The sequence below is a fragment of the Mizuhopecten yessoensis genome, unplaced genomic scaffold (genome assembly GCF_002113885.1).
Source record: "Mizuhopecten yessoensis strain PY_sf001 unplaced genomic scaffold, ASM211388v2 scaffold285, whole genome shotgun sequence".
Taxonomy (NCBI): Eukaryota; Metazoa; Mollusca; class Bivalvia; order Pectinida; family Pectinidae; genus Mizuhopecten; species Mizuhopecten yessoensis.
In genome coordinates this window covers 108,056-125,539 of record NW_018403470.1, presented here as the reverse complement: position 1 = coordinate 125,539, position 17,484 = coordinate 108,056, and the positions used below count along the sequence as shown (strand labels likewise).

Genomic DNA, 17,484 nt, shown 5'->3' with positions numbered 1-17,484 from the left:
TATCAAAATCCAAGATGGCTGCCTGTCGGCCATGTTGTTTATCCGATCAGTCTCAAAAGTTGCCCTGCACAGCTAAGGACCAAGGGGAACCTACATATGAAATTTAAGAAAGATCCCTCTGGTACTTCATGAGAAATACCGATAACAAGAACTGTTTAAGGACGGACGAAGGACGATGGAAGGACGACGGACCACGGACGCATGGTGATTTGAATAGCCCACCATCTGATCGTGGGCTAAAAATCTTCATTGTACATTTGATCTTTTCTCTCTTTGGGAGAGGGCCTAGTAAGTTGTAATAACTTGTGCCCAATCCCTTTGACTATTATTCAGTGTCAATAAAATATGTTTTAATCTTTTCTCTTCTTTTATCGAAAGGATTGATAGGCTTGTCAGCTGTAAATGTATCTTGTGGAAGCTTATGATTAAAATTCCATACCATTTGACCTGTTAAGGCCCCCTGCACTGTCGTTTTTCCTATATACAGTTACCTCCCCTTAACTTCGGTTTGGATATGACTGTAGAAAAAGTTGGGCAGGAACACTAACATTAACCAGATAGCACAATTGGCTACAGTGATATACAATCTGAGGTCCAGGGTCCGAATCCCAGTCTGGCCCTGCTGAACCTAACTCAAAACACTTTTATTGATTACATTTCTTGATTTCATCTTCATTGTTTCTCATTTAAGTCCTGCAAGATATGGGGCCTGTTCGTTTATGCGGAACAACCAGTTTGACCGTTTATAAATGTAACAATTTCTGGTATAAATCCTGGGTACCTTCAAATGTTTATGCAGGCCTTGCAAGGCTTTGTCAAGGCTCGTCTGAAAGCAGCATCAGATTACTAGGTCCGACCTTATTTAATAAACAAACAACTGTAGTACGACCGGTTTGATCATTTAAACGAAAACAGACCTGGTTTTCTATTCAGAAATGATTTATCAAAGCTATAGTCATGTCAGAAAAAACACTTAGTTACAGTTTTTGGCCAAGATACAGAGACCCTCCACTACAAGGCCGAGATACAGGGACCCTCCACTACAAGGCCGAGAAACAGGGACCCTCAACTAAAGGCCGAGATACAGGGACCCTCCACTACAAGGCAGCAATACAGGGACCCTTCACTACAAGGCCGAGATACAGGGACCCTCAACTACCAGGCAGAGATACAGGGACCCTCCACTACAAGGCCAATATACAGGGACTCTCCACTACAAGGGCGAGATACAGGGACCTTCACTACAAGGCCGAGATACAGGGACCCTCAACTAAAAGGGCGAGATACAGGGAGCTTCACTACAAGGCCGAGATACAGGGACCCTTCACTACAAGGCCGAGATACAGGGCCCCTCCACTACCAGGCAGAGATACAGGGACCCTCCACTACAGGGCCGAGATACAGGGACCTTTCACTACAAGGCCAAGAAACAGGGACCATCCACTACAAGGGCGAGATACAGGGCCCTTCACTACAAGGCCGAGATACAGGGCCCCTCCACTTCAAGGGCGAGATACAGGGCCCCTCCACTACAAGGCCGTGATACAGGGACCCTCCACTCAAGGCCGCGATACAGGTAACGTCCACTACAAGGCCAAGATACAGGGATCCTCCACTACAAGACCGAGATACAGGGCCCCTCCACTACATGGCCGAGATACAGGGGCCTTTCACTACAAGGCCAAGAAACGGGGACCATCCACTACAAGGGCGAGATACAGGGACCCTCCACTACATGGCCGAGATACAGGAACCCTCCACTACAAGGCCGAGATACAGGAATCCTCCACTACAAGGCCGAGATATAGGGACCCTCCACTTCAAGGGCGAGATACAGGGCCCCTCCACTACAAGGGCGAGATACAGGCACCTTCACTACAAGGCCGAGATACAGGGACCTTCACTACAAGGCCGAGATACAGGGCCCCTCCACTACATGGCCGAGATACAGGGCCCTTTCACTACAAGGCCAAGAAACAGGGCCCATCCACTACAAGGGCGAGATACAGGGACCCTCCACTACAAGGCCGAGATACAGGGACCCTCCACTTCAAGGGCGAGATACAGGGACCCTCCACTACAAGGCCGTGATACAGGGACCCTCCACTCAAGGCCGCGATACAGGTAACGTCCACTACAAGGCCAAGATACAGGGATACTCCACTACAAGACCGAGATACAGGGATCCTCCACTACAAGGCCGAGATACAGAGACCCTCCACTACAAGGCAGAGATACAGGGACCCTCCACTACAAAGCCGAGTGAGATACAGGGACCCTCCACTACAAGGGCGAGATACAGGGCCCCTCCACTACAAGGCCAAGATCCAGGAACCCTCCACTACAAGGCCGAGATACAGGGCCCCTCCACTCCCAGGCAGAGATACAGGGACCCTCCACTACAAAGCCGAGTGAGATACAGGGACCCTCCACTACAAGGGCGAGATACAGGGCCCCTCCACTACAAGGCAGAGATACAGGGACCCTCCACTACAAAGCCGAGTGAGATACAGGGACCCTCCACTACAAGGGCGAGATACAGGTCCCCTCCACTACAAGGCCGAGATACAGGGCCCCTTCACTACAAGGACGAGATACAGGGACCCTCCACTACAAGGCCAAGATATAGGGACCCTCCACTACAAGGCCAAGATATAGGGACCCTCCACTACAAGGCCGAGATACTGGGACCCTCCACTACCAGGCAGAGATACAGGGACCCTCCACTACAAAGCCGAGTGAGATACAGGGACCCTCCACTACAAGGCGGAGATACAGGGACCCTCCACTACAAGGCAGAGATACAGGGACCCTCCACTACAAGGCGGAGATACAGGGACCCTCCACTCCAAGGCCGAGATACAGGCCCCCTCCACTCAAGGCGGCGATACAGGTAACGTCCACTACAAGGCCAAGATACAGGGATACTCCACTACAAGACCGAGATACAGGGACCCTCCACTACCAGGCAGAGATACAGGGACCCTCCACTACAAAGCCGAGTGAGATACAGGGACCCTCCACTACAAGGCGGAGATACAGGGACCCTCCACTCCAAGGCCGAGATACAGGGACCCGCCACTACAAGGCCGAGATACAGAGACCCTCCACTACAAGGCCGAGATACAGGGGCCCTCCACTCAAGGCCGCGATACAGGTAACGTCCACTACAAGGCCAAGATACAAGGATCCTCCACTACAAGGCCGAGATACAGAGACCCTCCACTACAAGGCCGAGATAAAGAGACCCTCCACTACAAGGCCGAGATAAAGGGACCCTCCACTACAAGGCCGAGATATAGGGACCCTTCACTACAAGGCCGAGATACAGGGACCCTTCGCTACAAGGCCGAGATACAGGGACCTTCACTACGTCCTTAATGAAGATAGATGTGAATAGGATGTAAAACACAAACCAAACCAAATCAAACCGCCACCAAAAACTGGCACGTCCTTAATGAAGATAAATGTTAATAGGATGTAAAACACAAACCCAACCAAATCAAACCACCACCAAAAACTGGCACGTCCTTAAGGAAGATAAATGTTAATAGGATGTAAAACACAAACCCAACCAAATCAAACCACCACCAAAAACTGGCACGTCCTTAAGGAAGATAAATGTTAATAGGATGTAAAACACAAACCAAATCAAATCAAACCACCACCAAAAACTGGCACGCTACAAGGGCGAGATACAGGGACCCTCCACTACAAGGGCGAGATACAGGTCCCCTCCACTACAAGGCCGCGATACAGGGACCCTCCACTACAAGGCCGTGACACAGGGACCCTCCACTACAAGGCCGAGATATAGGGACCCTTCACTACAAGGCCGAGATACAGGGACCTTCACTACGTCCTTAATGAAGATAGATGTTAATAGGATGTAAAACACAAACCAAATCAAATCAAACCACCACCAAAAACTGGCACGTCCTTAATGAAGATAACTGTTAATAGGATGTAAAACACAAACCAAACCAAATCAAACCCCCACCAAAAACTGGCACGTCCTTAATGAAGATAACTGTTAATAGGATGTAAAACACAAACCAAACCAAATCAAACCGCCACCAAAAACTGGCACGTCCTTAATGAAGATAAATGTTAATAGGATGTAAAACACAAACCCAACCAAATCAAACCACCACCAAAAACTGGCACGTCCTTAATGAAGATAACTGTTAATAGGATGTAAAACACAAACCAAACCAAATCAAACCACCACCAAAACCTGGCATGTCCTTGATGAAGAAAGATGTTAATAGGACGTAAAACACAAACAAACCAAGATACAGGGATCCTCCACTACAAGGCCGAGATACAGAGACCCTCCACTACAAGGCAGAGATACAGGGACCCTCCACTACAAAGCCGAGTGAGATACAGGGACCCTCCACTACAAGGGCGAGATACAGGGGCCCTCCACTACAAGGCCGAGATACAGGGCCCCTTCACTACAAGGCAGAGATACAGGGCCCCTCCACTACAAAGCCGAGTGAGATACAGGGACCCTCCACTACAAGGCCGAGATACAGGGACCCTTCACTACAAGGCCGAGATACAGGGACCTTCACTACGTCCTTAATGAAGATAGATGTTAATAGGATGTAAAACACAAACCAAACCAAATCAAACCACCACCAAAAACTGGCACGTCCTTAATGAAGATAAATGTTAATAGGATGTAAAACACAAACCAAACCAAATCAAACCACCACCAAAACCTGGCATGTCCTTGATGAAGAAAGATGTTAATAGGACGTAAAACACAAACAAACCAAACCACCACCAAAACCTGGCACGTCCTTAATGAAGAAAGATGTTAATAGGACGTAAAACACAAACAAACATAAATGACGTCTTTAAAAGCCAGCATCAAGTAAAGTTTGAAGGATGTTTGCCGATTGTTGTGACTTACTTTTTATCTAGTGTGAGTGCCAGACCATTGGGCACGAAGCAGCCTTCCTCGACAGTTTCGTAATAGTTCCCATCGAAGTAGGATATACTTCCAAGAGGTAACATCATATACATTTCTAATGATCCCCAAAAATGACTTCGAGAATTTAAAAAATTGGTGAAATAGAATGAGTTTTCGCCAGTCACAGCAACATCATTAATACTGAAACAAGAAAACAAGAAATTAAAAACATTATCTTCCCTTCTTAAAACACTACAGTGTTATGATAATTATAGGAACATTTATTTTTTAACACAAACGTCCTGCCTTACAATTTGCTACCTATATCTAGCTAGTTCCTTTGTCAAGCTAAGGCCAAAAGAGTGATAGTTCCTGTCGACAATGTGTCGCCAAGTTCACAGAGATATCGTTTTAATACTGTATAATTATTAACCCTTTCACTACTGTAGACCATAATGGACTCATCCATTTCAATGCATGGTAGAGTCTACTAAAGTTACATAGGGGTGGAAGGGTTAATATTGATTGTTCACGAGGGTTTTAATTTCACTAATTTCACAATTGCATTAAAATTCATGACATTTTGTATTTAGAGCTAAGATTAAAGACACTTTCTCCACAAATACAGCATATGCATCACACTCTAGGCGATAGGCTCGACTATCAAGTCAGTGTTATCATAAATCTGGATCAGAAATGGGCTGGAGAAGGCATTTTATAACTCAGTATTATTGAGTCCGATTCGTTTTTGGCTTAAAGAGAGAATATATTCCCCAAGGCTTATTTTGTATTCTTTACTATTAAAATACTGATGAACATCATTGTGAAAATCAAATGTTTTGTAGCAGTTAGTTAGAAGGTAAACTGTTGATTGAGTGAACTCGGTCAAGTGATAAAAAGGAACTAGAATCAGTTACCAATACACTACGACTTATTAACTAACCTTGATGCAAAGTTTTCTCTTCGCAAAATTGAAAATGTCCACATTTGCTCAATTTTTCTCATACAAAATGGCAATGTCTGATCCTATATAATACCACAAAAACTGGTTGAAATCAATTTGTGTAATTTTGTGTGTGTTGAAATCAATTATTACTGTAGATATGGTATACTCACAAGTGCATGGCCTGGTCTACGTAGGAATGGACATGTTTCAGAGATTTGGCTGAAGGAATGAATTCAAATTTTTCCACAGCATCCAGCTTTTTTCGATGATTCACCACAAAGATATACACTTTTCCTGGAGAAATGATCGAAATATGATAATGGCTTTGGCTGTAAGAATATATCTAAGTATCCTCATTCCCAAATTATTAAATAATACTATAAGTTCAAACAACATTATCTTACAAAGTTCTCTTTATAATGTATGTGTTTTGCATTATCTCTTATATTTGTAACGTATTATCCATGTTGTACATACTTGTATATATGTTCTCGGCCATTTGTGAGAAGAGTCTGTGACTCAACATGTTATTATCGAGTATAAATAAAGTCTATTATTATTATTATTATTATTACAAGGCAAACAAGGGCACCGCGAGCGGAAGCATGACACAGTGTATGCCCGCCAGACCCTCGGAAGGGTATTGATATATTGGAAGCAGGTAGTGACATACGATATAAAATATGTTTACCGACACCGTTTTGTTGGTGACTGTGACCTTACCAATCACTTACTGTGTGTATGGCACAAGCTATTTTGTGTTTCATAATTACACTTTCGTGGTCAATGTAGCTATTACTAAAACTAGAACCTTGGCTTAGAGGTCGGGGTTTTGAACAAATAATTAAAAAGTTCTTGCATTTTCAACGTAATGCCCTTATTTGGCAATGACAAAGGGGCATAACTCTACCGAATAGCATTTAAATATCACGATTTAAGAACTCATTCTCCAATGTAGTCAGGTAATGAGACATCCCACCAAGTTTGACAAAAAATTGAAGAACAATTGTTTGAGTTATCGTGTATTTAAGTTAATGGCAATAAAACAATGAACATCGTTGCTATGTCAAGTGTGATATATTTTGTTTTCAAAAGTTGATTGAGTATTTTAACAAATGGCCCCTTAAAGCCTGTAGCCTTGAATATACATTTGAAGGTCTAGATACATTTTTTTTTAAATTTTGTTTAGAACCACATTTCAGCAAGTTGCTGGTCATACATTATTACTCAAAGAGTTTGTGCTCTTCAGAAGAAGCCATTTGAGTGTTTAATAACAGATATGACTCCCTGTGAATTTGAATTGATCAGTCGAGTTCGTCTTTTCCCAAATTTTGTAACACTTCCGATTCCTTGCCAGCAAGCCACTGGCTTTATATCATAACTTCAGTCTCTTTATGTTTCAGAACATACATTTAGGATGTTGTAACACATTTGAACCCTGTGATCTTTTCAAAGTCTATTCTTTATTTTTTTATAGGATTTCGTAAACCATATGAATATTTTTCAAAATCAAGACATTAAGAAAAGAAAATTGATCTCAAACAAACCTGATGCCTTGTCTTGCCAGTAGTCAATGCCATGGGGGAAGAAATCTGAAGCGTTGAAGTCCCCTTGTATGGTTAATGGAGTGAGTCCTGAACCGGGGGCCTTGAAGTCAAAGAGAAAAATCTGACCTTTGACCCCTTTGTCAGCATACATTTGTCGATAGGTTGCTGTAGCAGCTGGTATCATAAGGCCCTGAAAAGAAGGTTTCACAAAAGACTATAACATGCTTCTAACAATGCAATAAACCAATATCATATAGGCTTATCTGTATATACCAATATCATATAGGCTTATCTGTATATACCAATATCATATAGGCTTATCTGTATATACCAATATCATCTAGGCTTATCTGTATTTATTTTTTTCAGATGATTTTTTTCATCAATTTCCATGACATGACTGCAGAATCAATCAAAACTGTATTTTGAAATGTAATCTACTTTTATTTAGCAATGGACTGATGTTTTATAGTTACAATGAAATTTAATTAGTTTGCATTTTCTGATTCCAATTATAATTTACCAATTCCATATTAGATATAGAAACAGCTCCTTTCTTAGCTCTGTTGTCGAAGGTATGCATGCAGTACATTGAATGTTTGATACATTGAAAGTCATCTATTTTGTTGATTTTCATTAAATGATTGATGTCAATGTTGAAAATAGACAAAGTTAAACTGTTTAATAGCTTTTGACAAACGTAACTGATCTCATTACATGTATGTCTTTAAAACACTTTTAATTCCAGATTACTTTACTTTTCACAAAGGCATTTTAACAAATATCTACATCTTTCCGAATGCTATCTTACAGAAGTGATAAAGGCCTTTCCGTCTGATAGTGTGGCGATGTCTTCAGATCCAAAATCTGAAACGTATAAATATAACAAAATTGAGAAAACACTCATAATAAAAAATTGTATAAAATGTAATTTATTAATATCAGCACCTGACCATAAGGATGCCTGTCCCACTGGAGTAAAACACTGGAGTAATGGAGTAAAACACTGGAGTAAAACACTTGAGTAAAACACCGCAGTAAAACACTTGAGTAAAACACCGGAGTAAAACACTTGAGTAGTGGAGCAAAACACTGGAGTAAAACACTGGAGTAACGGAGTAAAACACTGGAGTAAAACACTGGAGTAAAACACTTGAGTAAAACACTGAAGTAAAACACTGGAGTAAAACACTTGAGTAACGGAGTAAAACACTGGAGTAAAACATTGGAGTAAAACACTGGAGTAAAACACTTGGGTAATGGAGTAAAACACTGGAGTAATGGAGGAAAACACTGGAGTAAAACACTGGAGTAAAACATTTGAGTAATGGAGTAAAACACTGGAGTAAAAAACTGGAGTAAAACACTTGAGTAATGGAGTACAACACTGGAGTAATGGGGTAAAACACTGGAGTAAAACACTGGAGTAAAAAACTTGAGTAATGGAGAAAAACACTGGAGGAATGGAGTAAAACACTGGAGTAAAACACTTGAGTAATGGAGTACAACACTGGAGTAATGGGGTAAAACACTGGAGTAAAACACTGGAGTAAAAAACTTGAGTAATGGAGAAAAACACTGGAGGAATGGAGTAAAACACTGGAGTAAAACACTGGGGTAACGGAGTAAAATAATGGAGTAAAACACTGGATCAAAACACTTGAGTAATGGAGTAAAACACTTGAGTAATGGAGTAAAACCCTGGAGTAATGGAGTAAAACACTGGAGTAAAAAACTGGAGTAAAACACTTGAGTAATGGAGTATAACACTGGAGTAATGGGGTAAAACACTGGAGTAAAACACTGGAGTAAAATACTGGAGCAAAACACTGGAGCAAAACACTTGAGTAACGGAGTAAAACACTGGAGTAAAACATTGGAGTAAAACACTGGAGTAAAACACTTGGGTAATGGAGTAAAACACTGGAGTAATGGAGAAAAACACTGGAGAAAAACACTGGAGCAAAACACTTGAGTAATGGAGTAAAACACTGGGGGAATGGAGTAAAACACTGGAGTAAAACACTGGGGTAACGGAGTAAAATAATGGAGTAAAACACTGGAGCAAAACACTGGAGCAAAACACTTGAGTAATGGAGTAAAGCAGGGGAGTAAAACACTGGAGTAAAACACTGGAGCAAAACACTGGAGCAAAACACTGGAGGAAAACACTTGAGTAATGGAGTAAAACACTTGAGTAATGGAGTAAGACACTGGAGTAATGGAGTAAAACACTGGAGAAAAACACTGGAGGAACGGAGTAAAATAATGGAGTAAAACACTGGAGCAAAACACTTGAGTAATGGAGCAAAACACTGGAGTAATGGAGTAAAACACTGGAGAAAAACACTGGAGGAACGGAGTAAAATAATGGAGTAAAACACTGGAGCAAAACACTTGAGTAATGGAGCAAAACACTGGAGTAATGGAGTAAAACACTTGAGTAAAACACTGGAGTAACAGAGTAAAACACTGGAGTAAAACACTGGAGTAATGGAGTAAACCACTGGAGTAAAACACTGGAGTAAAACACGGGAGTAAAACACTTGAGTAATGGAGCAAAACACTGGAGTAATGGAGTAAAACACTGGAGAAAAACACTGGAGGAACGGAGTAAAATAATGGAGTAAAACACTGGAGTAAAACACTTGAGTAATGGAGTAAAACACTGGAGTAAAACACCTGAGTAATGGAGTAAAACACTGGAGTAAAACACCGGAGTAAAATACTAGAGTAAAACACTGGAGTAATAGAGTAAAACACTGGAGTAAAACACTGGAGTAAAACACTGGAGTAATGGAGTAAAACACTGAGTAAAACACTGGAGTAAAACACTGGAGTAAAACACTGAAGTAATGAAGTCAAACACCGGAGTAAAACACCGGAGTAAAACACTGGAGTAAAACACTGGAGGTTCCACTGTGGTATTCCATATACAGTAACTTTCCTCTATATTTCGTTTTGAATATGCAGTAACTGTAGCGCAGTTTAGGGACAGTTCTTACACTGACGAGGTATCTCAGTTCGTTAAGAGTGTCAGTACAATAACCTGAGGTCCAGGGGTTTCAATCCAGACCTGGGATCAAGAAACAATCTTAGACTTAAGTTTTTGCTTAGCAAATCACGTGTGATGTCACTTTCATGACTTTATTTGTGATTGGTTAAGTCAAAACTAAAGACAATTTTAGACTTTAAGATTGTTTCATGATCTTTGGGCCATGTCTGTCCACACCGATGTTTTAGGGGGGGTAACTACAGCAACAGCTACTCCAGTGAAAAACAAAAGAAATTCCATAAGTTACAGAACATTTATGAAACAACAGGTCAAGTGTAATGACACAGTAAGTTTTGTACATCCCCAGGGTCTATATGACTTTTTGGTTCCACATCCATACGTATTGTCCTTAATATAATTCATCATAATCCATATCAAAATGATAAAGGCTTAAAACTAATAGTATTGACTGCTGTATATATGCAGTATCATCGAGTGCAAAAACTGTAGAACCTCATAGTAAAGGAACATTGAACAAAGTCATGTTAGAAGTCTCGAGAAATTAAACCAAACAAGTCAATTATATCATGAGCTTGTTCCGTTTAATTTGAAAATTGATGTAATGCATGGCACTGTATATGTGATAGTGCACGTGGTATTGTATACACCGAGAAACTGTCGTCCAGTCAAGTATTCGCCTGTCATATCGTCCATGTTGGCCAAGCGTTTATTTAGCCATTCACATTAAGTTATATATACAGCATGATGTGTACTAGTGTTCACTGTCATGATGAATTTGTCCTCGTTGCGGAGGGCGAAAATGTCTTTAATGGCGAAAATTAAAGTAGCACGGTAGTCTAGTGGTAGGAGGCCGGGCTCACGACCGAAGGGTTACTGGTTCAAGTCACAGCACTATGTTGTATATCTTTGAGCAAGATACTTTACTCCGCTTGTTCCAGTCTACTCAGCTGTAAATGAGTATGTGGTTGGGCAGTGCTCGAATTGTTGAATGTTAGCTGTGATCGCCAAAATGGCAGCACCGGCTGTATGCTCCCCAGGGAGTTGAGAAAGATATTGGCTGGTTGTGAAGGCCCTATAACCATAAATATAATAATTTGTGAACTGCTTCGAGACGACCTACGAACTTGGTTGTGATGAAGCGGTATTTATTACATTTTTGCCAGTGAAATAACAGATTCTATCAACTTGATAAAACTGATATCTTTCACACTTTGACAAATATCAAAAGTGATATTTTCACAGTGTGAAAATATCACTTTTTGGTATTGACCAATCATAACGGTATTTTCTATTCGCTGCATTCAAAGGCAACGCTTTTTTGTTCAGATTCAAATGAAGCCACGGTAGAATAAGTGGTTGTCATGGTAAATGTTTGGTGCACACACTTAAGTATTTACATAAATATACAATTAATAACATTTTTATAAGCAATCATACCAGAAAATAGCACTCGTGTGGCTAATATTTTGATATTTTTCACTCGTGCTGCGCACTCATGAAAAATATCAAAATATTAGCCACACTCGTGAAATATATTTGGTATTACTGAAGACACCATTAAATATCCTCTATATATTAAAGAACCTCAGATTATTATTATTATTATTACAAGCTAACCGGTAATAAGTTTATATATATATTTTCAATGCCGCCCTGACTATTCTCCATAATTATGCTTATTGAAGATTTAAAAGAAACTGTGGTTAGGTATACATGTAGCAAACACTAGTGAAAGCAAGTGTTTTTTTTTTTATAAAAGCACTGGATAAAGTCTTGAGTGTAATCAGCCCAACAGAACTCAAAATATAAGTAGTGCATTTTATAAACTGATTCTCTATTCATGTAGTAACAGTGATAGAGACCTAACCCTGAAGCCTGGAAAGTTATCCCAAGCAGGCACTTTCTTTGAGGAAGCACTAGCTGTATAAAGTCAAAAAAGTGTAATCAGCCCAAGAGAAATCAAGATATTGTGCATTAGTGCATCAAACAGATTTTCTATTTATAGTGACCCATTGACCTTTGACCACTGGACCTGAAAAGTTATCCCAAGCAGGCACTTTCTTCCATAAAGGACTCAATAAAATCTGAGTGTAATCAGTCCAACAGAATTTGAAATACAGTGCACAAACTGATGTTCTATTTATAGTAAGTGACCTTGACCTTTGATATCAAAGGCTGAAAAGCTATCAAAAAGCTTAAACAAACATTTTATTACACTGGATAAAGTCAATGTATGCACACACACAAGGTTCTACACTTAAAGTTGATAAGTTGACTTTAATATTCATATGTTTTTTCTGTATGTTATTACCATCTCCATAACATATTGGATGAAGTTGCTGAGTGTTTAAATTGAATCAGTTGATGATTTTCTATATATAGCAACAGTGACCTTGGCCTTGACCTTGGAACACTGAAACACAACAATGTCTGAAGTATACTCATACTTGACCTTTGCATAAAGTTAAGTATTTCAGGGATCCAAGGTCAAGGTCACACTTGCTACATATAGAAAATCATGAACTGATTCAATTTAAACACTTAGCAACTTCATTCTTTCACGGATTTTGGTCAAACTTTATACATAGGTCAAATAACTTTGGCTACTTCAACTTCTGACAGGTCAATGACCCTTGATGAGACTTATTTAGCTGTCAAAAGTCAGACCAAAAAATACTGCAGTACAATTTTATGTCAACTTATGTATTAGTGGATTTGGACACCATTGTAAATTTATATGAATGTTGAACAGAAATATTTTAACATTTAAGGGTGACACATTTAATTTTTTTTTACAATCCTTTTAATTACAGATTTAGGGAATGAAGGGTTTAAATGTTGTTTATAGATGTTTAGTGGATCGAAGAGATACATGTATAACCTTTTTTTTAAACACAGTATTCAGTTATCAGCATTTTGTGAGGAAACTCCATGTATTGTAGCAGAAAAATTTCAACAAATAATATGAAGAATAGTGCAGTTGATATAGAAAGTTCAAATCCTGCTATAGATATGTAGTAAAGCTGTCAAAGAATCAGATATTTGGCAGACCTTTCTTATTCATATGACTTTAAAGTGGTTGCAAGGATTTATAAAACCCAAAAAACAAACTGATTCCTATCCCTTATACAGCGAACAGTGTTGAAATATAGATGCACTGAAGGTATTGAAAATAACGTCAGGTAATTCGGGTAAAATGGACTTCCATCATGATTTTACATATTTATAATGTGTTTATACAGCCTTCCTTAAGAAAAACACATTCCATACATGTTTTCAGCCTGTTTTTGTTGTCATTACTGTCCAGCCTGTAACATCTCATCTTTGCTAGCCAAGCGTTCATTTTGTATTCACATATTCATGTATTCAACCTTAGCGGATTTAGCCTTGTTCTCTAAGCTTTCAAATTATTGAACCTGGCACAGGGATTTGGCCCGAACTACCATCCTATGGTCCACATATTTTTTTTATATCATACAATATATCATACACATATGTGAACTGAGGGTTAGAAATTAATATACCAAGTTCCTGTGCATGTAAATAATAATGGCGGCGCCCAGTACTAAGTTGCCTTGTCGACTATGTCATGATTTATGTAAAAAAACATACCGAGACAATTACAATACTGTGGTATAACTGTTTATATATTGTGTACATAGTTTAAGCATCTGCAAGACCAGTTGTTCTAACTTACAAAAGTCCAGGTGACGAGAAAGAACATGAGAGGAATGTTTCTGACTTTTGNCAACCGAGACAATTACAATACTGTGGTATAACTGAATATATTTTGTGTACATAGCTTAAGCGTCTGCGAGACCAGCTGTTCTAACTTACAAACGTCCAGGTGACGAGAAAGAACATGAGAGGAATGTTTCTGACTTTTGACAGGAGCTGCAGGCAATTCACACTTTTCAATTTGTACTATTCTTCTTTTTGGATAATGACGCTTTAACATGTAAGCGAATAATACATCACTGGCGTCACGAGCAGCATCACTACTAAAAACGTCTTTTAATATTAACGGCTACCAAACCCGTGCTCCTGGTTACAAATAAATGCTATATCCCAATCACCTGCCCTCTGGACTGGTTTTTAAGTAAGTTATTTTAGTGCCAAATTTTGTACAGCATGAATATTTAGCCTCTTTATCTTAATCCTTCCAACGTAGGTATCTTGTGATAAAATTTGTTGTTTGCCTTACACTGTTACAATGTTTTACCATTTATATATATATATATATATGTTTGTCGAAATACAAGCTCCTCTGAGCTTATGTTAACTATATATGACATATATTCAACGTAAAATAATGATTCTTGTATCTTGTATTTTGAAGTAACATGCCACTATGCTTTTATCCGATAATTTTAAGATAAAAAACACACACACACAAGCTTTTCCTCGAATGCGCCTATGTATAATCTTCGGCAAGATGAAGGACACAAGTTAAGGTATATTGTTGATGCCGACATGTACAAATGTATGTAAACTGTAAAACGAAAGGAGGTCTGCACGATCGCAAACATTTAATGCTGATATTTTCGTATAAATGTATGTTAGTACTTGATGTGATAGCAATGGATTAAACGAGTGTTACCTTGTGTTGTATTCTAGCACATCAGTGTCTCAATACATACGGTATTAATCTATTAATGTTCGATAAACGTCTGTTTATTATTTCTGTCCTGATTATGATGTGAGGTATTTCCGGGTCACGTTCTCGTATCAAGTGCGCTTCCCGTTACGTCATAAAATGCAAAATCTTTTTGATATTTATTAATTAAAGATAGTTTAAAGATTAAAAGAGTTAATAAAAACAATATCAATACATTGTAAATATTATTTTCTTGAATGTTTGCGAAGCAGACGACGTTTGATCATAATCTCGAAACTAGAACATTTTTTCAAAACAAAAATGTGTTTTAACATTTGAAAGAAAAAGTTTGAAGGGGAAAAAATCAATTTGTTCTTTTATGAATTAATGAAAGTGATACAAAAAAAGAAATATAGTAAATAATTGATAGTAAATTTATCAAAAGCATCATCCTTAGAGAGTATGTTCTGGGCATGATCGTTTAGAAGCTTTGCAATACTTCCAACTCTTTCAAACGCGCATCAGCTCGAGACCTGTTTACAAAATGGCGACTGGAAGTAGCAAGGCAGATTAAATTGGAACTTCAATTGTGAATATTTCGGCAAGTAAACATTGTTCACAAAGCCCATGTGGTCTGTTCATCTAATTTAGTCAAGATGTACTCAGACCAGTCGTTGTTTAGTCGCAAGGGTCATTCACAAAAAAAATAGTATTATTATATAAACTTATTGTAATTATTGTAATTACAGTGTTCTTGAACCAACATATACTTACCAACTCCGTCCAGGTATTTACACGGACCAGGTTCATGATTGTATATATGTTTGTGGAATCCGAGGATGTATCTGCAGCACAAACGTATTCCATTCAGAACATGTAAAATATAATATATATATGCAACTGTCAAGGGGATATTTTTTTGGAGATTATAGTTGTAATTTGAACTCAGAATGACCTCGAGTCAGATGTAGGGAATAGTTTTCCATACAAAATTATAAATACAAATATATTAGAATAACAGAAAATTACATTTTTGGTCAACTTTGTGATAAAGGATCTGATCTCTTCTTTCACTATGTTCTGTACCTGCGCATTGTATCATATTTGTGGCTTGGTATAAATGGTGGGGACCATCGGTTTGTACATCAGTCTGTCCGTCACTTTGTGCAGGGCATATCTTGTGACCCAAACGCAAAGACACCCGAAAAGAGAATTTGACTTTAATATATCTTTTTTTTTCTAACAATTATTGTAAACATACTGAAATCAAAGTAAGGGTTTGAGATTTTAAGAGATGTACATCAATTTCAAGTTGTATATTAGATATGGATACAGCACAGGTACTAGCCTCATCTGTCAATTATACACCCATAGATTATAGGTGTATTGATAGAGGCCTCTTTGTGTGTGTCAATCAATTAACTTAATTTAACAAGTTGTAAATTAGATATGGATACAGCACAGGTACTAGCCTCATCTGTCAATTATACACCCATAGATTATAGGTGTATTGATAGAGGCCTCTTTGTGTGTGTCAATCAATGAACTTAACAAGTTGTATATTAGATATGGATACAGCACAGGTACTACCCTCATCTGTCAATTATACACCCATAGATTATAGGTGTATTGATAGAGGCCTCTTTGTGTGTGTCAATCAATTAACTTAACTTAACAAGCGTGCATGCAGGGATTAATACAACACTTACATGAACCTGGCCATATGTTGTACTATGACCAACAGCAAACTAGAAAGCACTATTTTGAAGTAAATTCCCATTTCTCTCTTCTCTTTCTTCGTCACTCCGACAGCTGAATACAAAAGACATCCGTACAAGGTTTATGTTATTGCACCCCCCTATCATTTCTGAGCATACATGCAGGAATAAACATTGATCACATAATGTACTGTGTTATCTAGTGAATTATACCCATGCCATGTTTTTTGCATATATATATTGACTCATGTAATGTGACCTATCACCCCTGTGATTGGTTGTTAGTTCAATTGTGACATCACGCCTAGGACAAGTACATGAAGTCACAGACTTTCGCACTGGAGTCAAAATGGCGGCTTTTTACATTTCAAGGTTGCATGAAAGTTGTCGTTTTACACGAATGAATGCCACAAATCTTGATTATGTGATAAAAAAGTATCTTACACTCGTTATCATTTCATATGAAATAGATGAAACTCATCGCAAATTTTTCACTTTAGCTCACCAGAGGCTCGCTAAATTGAATACTTTGGGGCTCGTTTCATAAATCTCCATATGAAATGGAAACTCATATACATGTAAGATCCTATATAAAATAAACGGTCATGCTCGAGCAAACACTAAATCACATCCCTCTGGCTTGTAAAGGTATGTCAGGAATCTATAGATTTACAAAAGCACCTGTGAGCCAACAGGATTGTAGGGTGTTCGCCAGAACATGAGGTTGTCCTCATGA

At 38.9% G+C, this 17,484-nt stretch overlaps 1 protein-coding gene across 2 annotated transcripts in view; it reads right to left on the bottom strand.

Moving 5' to 3' along the window:
• Window positions 1-16,834, bottom strand: part of LOC110446051 (serum paraoxonase/lactonase 3-like) — a 38,421-nt gene extending 21,587 nt beyond the window's left edge. Inside the window, exons 1-7 of one of the 2 annotated variants that reach the window (XM_021491018.1) lie at window positions 16,740-16,834; window positions 16,117-16,207; window positions 15,805-15,875; window positions 8,229-8,284; window positions 7,418-7,607; window positions 6,041-6,164; window positions 4,925-5,125 (exon numbers count right to left, since the gene is read on the bottom strand). In XM_021491018.1, the coding sequence (XP_021346693.1) occupies window positions 4,925-5,125; window positions 6,041-6,164; window positions 7,418-7,607; window positions 8,229-8,284; window positions 15,805-15,875; window positions 16,117-16,124 (650 nt within the window). In that variant the 5' untranslated portion in view covers window positions 16,125-16,207; window positions 16,740-16,834. The remainder of the gene's footprint in view (window positions 1-4,924; window positions 5,126-6,040; window positions 6,165-7,417; window positions 7,608-8,228; window positions 8,285-15,804; window positions 15,876-16,116; window positions 16,208-16,739) is intronic. The other variant, XM_021491010.1, reaches the window with a different exon arrangement.
• Window positions 16,835-17,484: the final 650 nt, after the last annotated feature.